Genomic DNA, 12,018 nt, shown 5'->3' with positions numbered 1-12,018 from the left:
AATGATTTATTATTGTAAATGATTAACCATTTACTTCAATTTCATTAATTTTTTTATGAAAAAAAAAACCCATCAGAGTGAAGTTCCTGGTTAGGTGTTTTATTTTAATGGATTTCCCACAGTTATCCCTTCATCCAATGAAAATAAAAAAGAAGGGAAAAAAACTATACGTAACAAAACATTACTTGAACTGAAATAATCACAATTTGGCATACCTGCAGTGAGGATCCCTTTAACACTCTGTGACCAGCTATACCTCCATACTATCTGTTCAACAGCTAAAAAAAAAAAATTTTTTTTTGTTTTAAATAAGTTATTAAAGTGAAATTAGTTATTCAAGAAGAATAATTTATCACTATTGTAATATGTAAATAATTATTTACAGTGTAATTACTTATTTGTCTAAACATTTAAAATGTGTGTGAATGCTGGTGCTAAGACTGCAAAGGCAAGTATATCCTAGATGAAAAATTGCATAATTTTCTCTAACCAACTGGCCTGTTGTGTGGAGAAAGAGGGGTGGGGGAGACCTCTAGACTTCTAAAAGAAAATCAGAAACTTCTGTACAAGACTAGCTTATCATTTTCCATTGAAAAGCACTTAATATTCAAGAACTACTAAATGAACATGAAGATTTCTGTGGTTTTAGCAAATCTTTGTCCTTGATTTCTATGGCACTCACACAGTACACACTAAATAGAAACCAATGACTTATACTTCGTGACATCTGGAAGTCATTAATTAGTACATGTAATGTTCATGACCTTTCCTATGCTAGCAAATATATACAGTTTCACAACAATATATAGACAATCTTATCCTATCATGTCCTCCTCCTTTCCCCAAAATTTCCATTTTTCATCCCCCCCCAAAGTGTTCTCTGCCCACCTTTAATAATAAAATAAACAGGTTTTTCAAAAAGTTCACATACCTCTTGCCTTACCAATAATTCTCCCACATCTCTCTACCCCCCACTTTTCCAACCCCCCCTCCTTTAACAGCAGATGAACGTATATTGCCATACGCCAGGATGCCGCTGAATAAGAAGACAGCCAGTAACATCCTACAAAGGCATGTCCGAATTATTCCTCCTATGTATTCTTCATATATCCATCTATATAAAACATCAATAATGCCCTAAAATTTGAGTAAAAACCCAATAACATTATAAAAGGGGTACTCCTAAACAAAAATAGGCTAAATAGCCATAAAAATAATATTTACTTAGAGTAGTAACATGGAAATCTTCCCAGAAATAATACCTATAATATCTTCATGCCACTGATGCCATCTGCTTATTTTCTTAATTTTTCTCAGAACTCTCCTATTTGTGGTCCACAGTCTAACTCTTACATCCATAAGTTAAAATTAGTATTAGTTTTGGCTAATTTCTCTCTTATTTCATATAAATTTATTCTACTGGCTCCACATCATACTGTTAAACTGTGAATGAAACTATGTTGTGTATTTTGTCTTTTTCATTCACATTTAACATTGTTTATTATATATTAATCATGACTTGTATAAAAGTTATTTATTAATCCTTAATTAAGAATTATTATATAAGTATTTATTCTGAACTTAATCAGCTATTAATTTATTAAACAATAATATGTGTGTAATTTATTATAATTTATATATATATATATTGTAATGTGAATATTATTATAGTTATCTGTGTACGAAATGAAAGAGTTGATTAAGTAGCTCTAATATTCTATTTATTGTGTTTTTATTAACTCAATGTAGTGGTATAGCCTTATGTAACACTAACAAAAATGTTTACGCTTATTTGTTGTCATGGAAACGCATGAAGTAAACGAGCACGAGTGGAACAGAGCGTGAGCTTCGAGAAGAGAATAAAAAAATAAGAGGTAGAGGAGTTGGGAAGAAAATTTTGAAGCGAGAGGAAGCAAGGGTATAAACTAGTGAAGTGGAAGTAAATGAAAGGTTTTCAAGGGCAGAAGTCAAAAGGGATAATATTTATAAGTGAGCAAAAACGAAGCGAATCTTATAGTTAGCTGAAAGTGAAGTCAGCAGTAATAATAACAAGAAATTAATGCCGTAATCAGATAATATATAGGACTGGACGTTCAGTGAAGAATTCTGAATAAACCCAGTTAGTCTAGAATTGCGACTTATTTCTAATTTGCCCTAAGGAGAACTGCACAGTGTTTAATTAGTTAATGAGTGGTAACAAGGATAATTGAAGTGCCCTACAGTTGATATCTAGGATTGTGAAGCGTGATTAATAGTGTTTTAGTTATAACTGTGGAGAAGTCTTATAGATGTGTTTTTTAAGAATAATAAATAAATTTTGAAAGTATACTCACAACGGGATTGATGTACTAGGAACTAATTCTGGTAAGGGCTATCATATAGAATTATTTCAATGCATAAAGAATTGAGTGTTAATTACGCTACGTTTAACCTAACTTTAACTGTGGCAATTCTTCGAGATTGGGAATTGAAAATAAAAAATTGCTTGAGAGATATTTACAGCAATTAGTGCCTGTGTTGTTCTTAAGCATATGGCATGGTTGAGAATTGCATAAAAACTGATTAGATAGGAAGTTCCATTATATTTAATTAAGTGTAGGAACTTTGTGACTCAGAAACTGAGAAAGTGTATATGAAGGTTTGAAAGATTGAACTAATATGATTGACTTGACCTAATGTTTAACTTGATTTTATTGTTTAAAATTTGAAGTAGAATTGGTGTATGTGTTATATAGCTTATATTAAATGTTTTATTTTGTTAATCTAATTATTGTGTTTGCCTGAATTCCTTTTTATTGCATCGTTCATAAAAATTCGAATCTTGCAGGAATCCCAAGTGGAAAATAAATACTTCGGCCAGTATGAATGAAGAGACTGCTAACTAACTATGAATTGATCCTGCTATTTCATATAGACTAATCTAAGGATAGAGTGGCGCAGTATAATAGAAATTTCTCTACCCTTGGATTGGTGATCAATTTACAATTAGTTTTTTTTTTTTTATGAAAGTGACTTATAACAAGATGGCGGATTCGAACATGAAGAGAACAATGTCACGACAATACCATTTCTTCCTATTCTATTGTCTATTTCCACATAACTAAAAATTGTGCCTCAATAGCAGAAATAATTTATTTGTTCTATAGATTCTTTGCTGAGAATGTAGCTGAAGTTTCTCATGTTTCAGCCTGTTTTCACAATTCTGGTGATGCAGATTTCTCATGCTAAATTTCTTATAGCTATTATTCAGTTTAGTTAAAGAATGCTGGAGACTTGCACTGCATTTGTTTAAAAGTATACAATGGCATCTGCATAAAGCAAACAGCTAAGTGGAGATACCGTGTACTATTTTCTTACACCTGATTTTACATCAAACCATCTTCCTGTACTTTCTTCAATTCTAGCTGGTGACTTACAACTTAAATATAGACTATGTATTACTCAATATAATACCCCATTTCAGGCCCTGTTTGTCCTGTGCCTGTGCACCCATTGCACATGCCTAGTTACAGCACTGGTTATATGGCATGTGCAATGGGTGCACAAGCACAGGACAAACAGGGCCTGAAATGGGGTATCATGAAATAATCAGTATTAGATTTTAAATTTTGTCATTGTGGGGACCATTTCCATAACATTTTTGTTTAAAGTTAAAAATTAAACCTATTTCTATCATATTTGTATTTTTTTTGTTTTTTTTTTTCTAATAAAAAAGGGAGTGTCAAAAATAAAATCTTGCACATGGCCCATGAAAAAGCTAGTCACTGCATATATAACTAGTTTGAGCAGTTTGAGTGCAGATTCACATTCTCATGATTTCTCAACTATTTTTTAAAGTGAAAATCTGATCCCAACAACCTCTATTTAGCTTGAACCTAGCTTGTTCATCTTCAAAGAATTTTTTCTTAGCCTCTTCTCAGTATCTACTAAATCTACTTATGCCTTTTTTTTCTTCAAAAGAAATAGGTAAGGCCATTTGGCTCTAACTAACCTATGGAAACGGCTGGGGGGGGGCAGAAAATTGCCACCATTATCCAATCACTGATAGCTGGCACAAGACTATCAATAATTTTAATTGGCATCTAGAGAAGAGCGAGCATGGCAAATAACTACTATGATCCCATGCCCATAGCACTATATTATTTAAAATGGTGTAAGTTCTACAGTCAACTTTCTTGACTTATGGGATTAAAATTCTGAGTTACCAGGAGAAACAAACTAACTAACAGTGCCAAAGATGGATTATCTTGGAAAATTCAGAGAAAGACAGAAAATGTTCTAGTCACAGGGACTAGAATCAAAATTACAACAGTCTTTCTTCAGTCAGTCTAGTACTATGGATGCACCAATTCCACCGGGCTATACACTGGCCTTTCATCAATTATGCTTGCAGAAATCTTACCTGGAATACTTAGTAGAAAAATTCCTCCATAATTCTTAAATTCAATTTCCTTTTTTTATATAAATGGGAAGTATGAAAGCTCTACAGCATTCTAACCAGGCCTTCTGAATTCTGCAGTGGTCACGGTAAAACTTTATTTCATTTATGACTAAATAAACACACGTAAAACCACAGTAATAGGTTTTTTAATACGTAAATATTTTGACCTAAGTGTCTTAGGACATCATCAGTACAGTTGAGAACAATACTAGGAATAACATACAGATAGGGTGCATGAATACAATGGAATCCAAATGCATGCAGCAATGCTTTCTAGTGTAAAAAAACATTATTTAGATTACATTAAAATTAAAACTGAATTATTATTTTACACAATTTTGTATGACAATTTCCCATACTTTAGGAATGGCAAGGACATCATTGCAGTTTAGATTGGGTCTGTGAAGTAGGGCTTCAGCACTTTCTTTATATAAATGTTCATGTTTGTATGAAGATCTGTGTAGAAGTTTGGTCTTTTCCCACTGGATCCTATGGTTTGGGTTTTCAACTCTGTGTTGGGAGAGGCCGGATTTCTGCGACTTGATATGACGGATGTGGTCATAATGTTCAGAGATGCGTTCAAGAACAGATCTGCCTGTCTGCCCATAGTACGACAGTTTACAGGAGCATGGTACCTCGTACACGCCAGGTAGTAACAGAGGTGGGAGTTTGTCTTTAGGCGAAGGTAACAAGTTGTAGATCTGGTTGGTGGGTTTGTAGGTCACAGCAAGATTGTATTTCTTCACGCTCTGAGATGCCTTTGACATACAGTATGGGAATCTATGGGCTTGTTCTTGTCTAGGTCGATGTGTGGAGAAGTGGCTGATGGTTTTTTTGAGTAGTTTTAGGATTGTATCCATTTAGAATGGCTGTGTTTTTGATTATTTCCAATTCCTGTTTTAGAGATTCCTCAGAGGTTGAAATGCAAAAAAAAATTTTTTTTTTTTTGGCAGACCTGTTCATAGAAGATCTTGAAGAAAAAATTTTTGCGTTTCAACCCAAACCAAAAATCTGGCTATGTTATGTCAATGACGTCTTTGCAGTCTGGGGTCATTCCGAACAAGAGCTACATCTGTTTCTAGATAAAATAAACCTTCTTCACCCCCGCATCAAATTTATGTTAGAAAAAGAATCTCCACAGGGTATCTCTTTCCTGGATTTACACATCCAAAGAAAAGAAGATATTTCCATCTCCACTTCTGTCTATCGAAAGCCAACCTTTTCAGGTCACTACATCCACAACTCTTCTGCTCATCATCCTTCTCAAAAATGTGGCATCATCAAATCACTGGTAACCAGAGCACACAGAGTTTGCTCCTCTGAGGAATCTCTAAAACAGGAATTGGAAATACTCAAAAACACAGCCATTCTAAATGGATACAATCCTAAAACTACTCAAAAAATCATCAGCCACTTCTCCACACATCGACCTAGACAAGAACAAGCCCATAGATTCCCATACCGTATGTCAAAGGCATCTCAGAGCGTGAAAAAATACAATCTTGCTGTGACCTACAAACCCATCAACCAGATCTACAACTTGTTACCTTCGCCTAAAGACAAACTCCCACCTCTGTTACTACCTGGCGTGTACGAGGTACCATGCTCCTGTAAACTGTCGTACTATGGGCAGACAGGCAGATCTGTTCTTAAACGCATCTCTGAACATCAAGACCACATCCGTCTCATCAAGTCACAGAAATCCGGCCTCTCCCAACACGGAGTTGAAAACCCAAACCATAGGATCCACTGGGAAAAGACCAAACTTCTACACAGATCTTCATACAAACATGAACATTTATATAAAGAACGTGCTGAAGCCCTACTTCACAGACCCAATCTAAACCACAATGTGTGTAAAATAATTCAATTTTAATTTCATCTAAATAATCTAATGTTATGTTTTGTTTTGTACGCTAGAAAGTGCTGCTGCATGCATTTGGATTCCATTGTATTCATGCACCCTATCTGTATATTATTCCTAGTATTGTTCTCAACTGTAATGATGATGTCCTAAGACACTTAGGTCAAAATATTTATTAAAAACCTATTACTGGTTTTATGTGTGTTTATTTAGTCATGAATTCTCCACAGGTTTCTTTATATAATCAAATCTTTATTTTATCATAAATAAAATATGTTTATTTTATTTATTTTCTTTATGTGGCTCCAACTAGCAAAATGTTTTTGTAAACTTATAATACATTCATACTGTGGATAGCTAAGGATTTTTTCTATTTTTATTAATTTTATATATATTTTTATTTATTTTTTAAATAGTCTGGAAACCCTGCTCTAGAGCAGTGCTTCCCAAACTTCTGGATGTCAGGGTCCCCCTTTGCAAAAATGAAAATATTTCACGGTCCCCCCTCGAAAAAAATCGTAATAGAGAGATATATTATGATAATATTTATTGTATTTATATTCAATACAAAACATACACAGCGAATATTGCAAAAAAATCAAATGCATATATTACATTTTTTGCCTCTTACCATTTGGTTCTGAAGACGATGTGGGCTGTTCTGGTAAAATATAAAATACTGTCCTTTTTTTTGAGTCTGTTTCTGCTTCTTCTGATTGTTTGCAGGAATTTTTTTTTATTTTTTATCAGCCACTTATCCATCTCAGGGTTAAATTTTTTAATGTAGAATAGATCAAATAATATCACCACTTACTGATACTGGCACACCACAGACTGATAACGTGAAATTAGTGAATATTACCTGAATAAGGGAATCCCTGGACCAGGAACATTTTTCTCTTTTGTGACTTTTCTCCCTTTAAGGTAATTAAGCCTAACGCGAAACAGATAGCAAAGGCAGGTTATTAAAACATGCATATGATTGGTGCGGTATTAACAAAAGATCACGCAAACGAAAGATAAAAGCATAGCTGACAATTGAGTTGAAATGCTAACTCTCTCTTCAACCGAATTCCATATGTGAAACTGCCATAACATTCATTATATATGTATATATATATATTACTTAGCTTTAACACTTTTACGAATTTTAACACATTCGGTTGAATTTCATTGCTGCCTTGGGAAATCGAACTCGCACACATCTAATTAATAACAATAGTTTTTAGTTAGATACTGTGTTTGCCCATGCAACATATGGTTTTGTTTCAGTCTATACAGCACATAGTTTCTGTATGAGGGGATATGTGATTCATTAATTAGTGTGTTTTTATCCCAGTTGTCTCTAATTGCACTATTTGTTGAGAAATATATTACACAGACTCTCATATCTCATACCTTATTCACTGGCATATAAAAGTACTTGTTTTTATTGCCTCTGCAGTATAGTGGCTGTTAGGGAGGGCATGTTGTTTACCACTGCAAGCGAGTTACTATCTCCCCACATGAACTTGTTTAAGCTTTTTTTCATGTGTGAAGTATATGCGAAACTTTTATTGGTAACAGAAAACTAGCTCTGATGACAGTGATAATATAAAATGGGTTTTGATATGTATATAAAGTCAATATCAACAGTTCCTGATTACAAACGCGCGATGAAAGGGACAGGAAGATTTGGAGCTTCCCTGGAGAGCATTCAAAGTAAATATAATTAACCACTGCTTTGAAATGAAACATATGAATAAGCAGCAATATTTACTAATATTCATTAAGTGCCGAAATACGCAGGAAGCAAAGTTTGTGAACACCAATGTGTGAATTTTTCCATTAAAATATAAGAAATAACAAAAAAGAAATAATAAATAATAAAAGTTAAATACGTTTCTTTTAAAATAAAAAAAATCTACTTAGTCTTAAAACATTTTAAATTTGTTTTCATTATTTCATGGCCCCCCTCAACAAAACCTATGGCCCCCAAGGGGGCTGCGACCCACAGTTTGGGAAGCGCTGCTCTAGAGAACATGGAACTTTTTCAAGCCACTTCAAGCCTCCAATAAACAGAATGGTGATCTCACACCAAGCAATGAAGTTCATCTCACAATTAAAATCATCTACTCCAGCTGCCTTTCCACATTTCAAATTTCTGATAGCCTTTTCTACTCAAGAAATGATGTGTGTGTGTGTGTGTGTGTGTGTGTGTGTGTGTGTGTGTGTGTGTGTGTGTGTACACACACGCTCCTGATTGTATCCCTTCTGCTTATTTTCCACCATGGTTCTGTCACTGCTAATTTCATTTACTAATCTTTCAAAGTAATAACTCCAGACTCCAGAAGATCTTTATTCCTTACATATTTGAAGCTTAAAATGTTACATGCACACCTAACACTTATGTAAGTTTTATATTCAATCATAAAATGTCATGAAGCACCACAAAGCAGGAACTCCAAGAGCTTACTTGCTCAATTAAAGTGATAGAGAAGAGAAAGATAATCATCTTCCAAAGTAGTTACAGCTTATTACAAAAACTGAAATGTTGCAGTCATCTCACTGAATGTCAATATTTTTGAGAATACTTATTCCATAGAGCAAATCCAAAAACTTGCACTTGGTTCTTATGACATTGAACTAGTGCAAGTCAACTGTACATGGAAACACACTGAGGACTATTATTCAATGGGAAGTATCTTATTTATTGCAGAAGCATTAGTGTAAAAAAGCATATATGAATTTTAAGATACTACTAAAACATTTAATTATTCCATGATTATAAATATATAAACATACCTGTCATTACTAGGTCACTACATCCCTTATCATATGATACAGCCTGAAGAACATCTTCCATATCTCTATGATACCCATCTTTATTCCATATGAGAAGCAAGTTGTGCTGAACTCTTCTAGGTAAAAGGTTCAAATGATGTAAACGTGTACTGACACTGCAGTCTTGCTAGTCACATAAAAACTTCAATTAGTAAAATTAACAAATACATATAACACTGACTTCTGCTTGAAAATTATTTTTGTAATACCTTCAAAAAATGTATAGAGTGTACATTACACTAAGGAATTAACTCAAAAATTAAAATTTACTACAAGTAAATTACTCGTAAAGCAATGTTTGTGGCTCATAAAATTTTGCAGATATCACATTTTGCATTTACATGCATGAAAAATATTCCAAGTTTACATTTACAAATTTAAAATGAAGAGTGTCTTTCTAAATTAAAAAAAGCAACTTTTTTTTAGTCTTGTGTTATTTTAAAGAAGCAGCAAAAATCATCTTAAAATATTCTGTTGTTGCTAATTCTATTTTTATCTGTAAAAGAATATATAAAACATTAATTTCATTAGATCATTATTTTTTAATTAAACGGTTCTTTATTTGGATCCCAAATGAAGACATTCTTCTCTGAGCCAGCTAGAGTTTATGATTGCACCATTGAGGGCTAAGCCTCAGAAGTTTAAGATGCTGATGAAACTAATGTTCTGCAGCAAATAAATCCTATGCCTATACCTTCAACATTGATGGACATTTTAGTGGCTCTGGATATATCCATTAATTGAGGCATTAGACCACAGACTGGAGAAAACTATCTAAAAGAATTTATAAGTGAACTAACATGTTCTGCCCAAACCCTTGAAAGAAAAGTACACTTCTGTGGTACTAGGCATCACTAGGTGACCCTTAGTATCACAGTTTTTAGCCACTTCAAGCTAACGGTGACCAAAAACTATGGATTCTAAAGCAAAGACCCAGTTTACTTTTCTTTTTCTTTCACTTGCAATATGAGTAATGATTTCAGAAATATGTCAGATATCATGGGGAAGATCTTTTTGAGGATACAGTTTATGCAAACCAGCAGCTACATATCAGACCAAACATAGCAATAACACTTTAGGAGGCTTCAAGATCAGCTAACAAATGTTTCTGCCACTATTTTGACAGGTCATCTGGCTAATTCCACAGTTTGCAGAGTAGCTGAGTGTTCTCCATATATGGCTCAGTAAGGAATCCTTTACTGTATATTCCATATCTCTTCCAATTTGAAGTTACCAATGACAAACAATAGCCATGAAAAGACAAGCAAAGAGAAATAGATTATGTGCAAAGAAAGGCAACCCTCCCAAAACCTTCCAGAATGATCTGGCAAATATGCATGGTCTTACTTCCAACCTCAATGTTCATTTCCATCTTAGTTTGCAACCCTACACATAATACTTTCACAACAGAAATCCAAATTTCAGCTTCTTCAGGCACTATTCACCTTAGTTTTCTTAATTACACCTCTTTGACTTTGTATGAAAAGTAGCATTTGTGCATTCTGATTTGGAAACTCCTCTCACTTCTTTGGCAAAAAATCTATGCTCTATTCTACAAATTCATCTGTGCCAAATCATTCTCCTAATGCCACCAACCTTTCTGAGCTTTTCTAATTTATTTTCATTAAATGTCGATTTTCTCCAGTTTCTTAACAGAGAGTACATCTCCCTTGGAGATTTTAATATATACTTCAGTTCTTCTAAACGCAATGGAGAAAACTATTAACACTCAAAATTCTATGCTACCTTGATTTCTCTCAACTAATAAATGATTGCCAGTATGAAATCTGCCTGTGTTGATCAATGGAGAATCTTCTTGCCTATCTTACCCAATTTTAGAAAAATATTAATAAAACTTTTCAGGAATCTCAAGTGGTTGCTCATGATAACTCTAAGGCATTATCAAATTTGGTACAAAGACCTATTAAGTGAACTCTCATGATACAATGTGCCCTCTGACTTTTACAACTGGGCTGCCAGCTTTCTGTCTAGGTGCACATTGGGTGTGACGAATGCCGATGTTCCAAGTCTCCGTTCTTTCATCTACTCTTTCTTATCTCTCTCTTATATATATATATATATGGTATTCAGAGAGTTCACTGAAAACAATTTATCGAACGACAATTTGCAAAAGGCAATTCATCGAAAATCAATTCATCAAACAACAGTTAATTGAAAAAGCAATTCATCGAAAGGCAATTCCCCCAAAAAGCAATTAACCAATCAGTAGTTAATCGAAAACACAATTTATCGAAACGTAATTCATCGAAAAACAACAATTCATCAAAAAATCACAATCCATCGAAAATACAGTTTCACTGAAAAATGAATTATAAACCATGTGGAGTGAAGATGTGTGGCAATTTTTTGTTTTTACAGAGATATATGCCTTTCAGGTCACTTATATATACAGCAAACTACTGTTTATCCGACTTCGTTTGGAAAGCGATTTTTTGCAGGGCATATTGGTGGCAGTGAATGATGTCCACTGAGGTGGATATAATAGAGATGTTAAATGAACATTTCATAAAGGTATTTTTAAGATTTCATCCTCTTGAAAATACTTGTATTTTCAACTTGTAAGATTTCATCCTCTTGAAAATACATCCTGCATAACTTGAGGTCAGTGGGGAGGAGGAACATTGATGGTAAGTGAGTTGGAGGTATACATGAGGAATTTGATATCAATCAGCATGTAGGACTTGTTGATATATCAACATGTGTCTTTGCAATATCTCAGAAGAGGAAGTCACTAGTGGTGTGGTGCAAGGACCAGTTGAAAGCAACGAGCTGTACGGGGGGGGGGGGGGGGGTAAAAAGTTCTGATAAACACCTAGAACAAAAATTATTAAAGCAACTGATATAAACCACAAGGAAAAGCATATCTTAA

The 12,018-nt window shown here is 33.9% G+C and overlaps 1 protein-coding gene across 7 annotated transcripts in view; it reads right to left on the bottom strand.

Annotated features, from left to right (window-relative positions):
- LOC150101815 (phosphatidate cytidylyltransferase, mitochondrial) overlaps positions 1 to 12,018 on the bottom strand; it is a 195,858-nt gene that overhangs the window by 24,473 nt on the left and 159,367 nt on the right. For all 7 annotated transcript variants that reach the window (XM_090400300.1, XM_090400305.1, XM_090400304.1 and 4 more), the window contains 2 exons: positions 9,090 to 9,255; positions 216 to 278 (listed from right to left, as the gene is read on the bottom strand). In XM_090400300.1, coding sequence (XP_090256426.1) covers positions 216 to 278; positions 9,090 to 9,255 — 229 coding nt within the window. The remainder of the gene's footprint in view (positions 1 to 215; positions 279 to 9,089; positions 9,256 to 12,018) is intronic.

The sequence above is a fragment of the Typopeltis vanoorti genome, chromosome 11, assembly GCF_054136105.1.
Source record: "Typopeltis vanoorti isolate ZY-2024b chromosome 11, IOZ_Tvanoo_1.0, whole genome shotgun sequence".
Lineage (NCBI taxonomy): Eukaryota > Metazoa > Arthropoda > Arachnida > Uropygi > Thelyphonidae > Typopeltis > Typopeltis vanoorti.
This window is presented reverse-complemented; position numbering and strand designations above follow the sequence as displayed.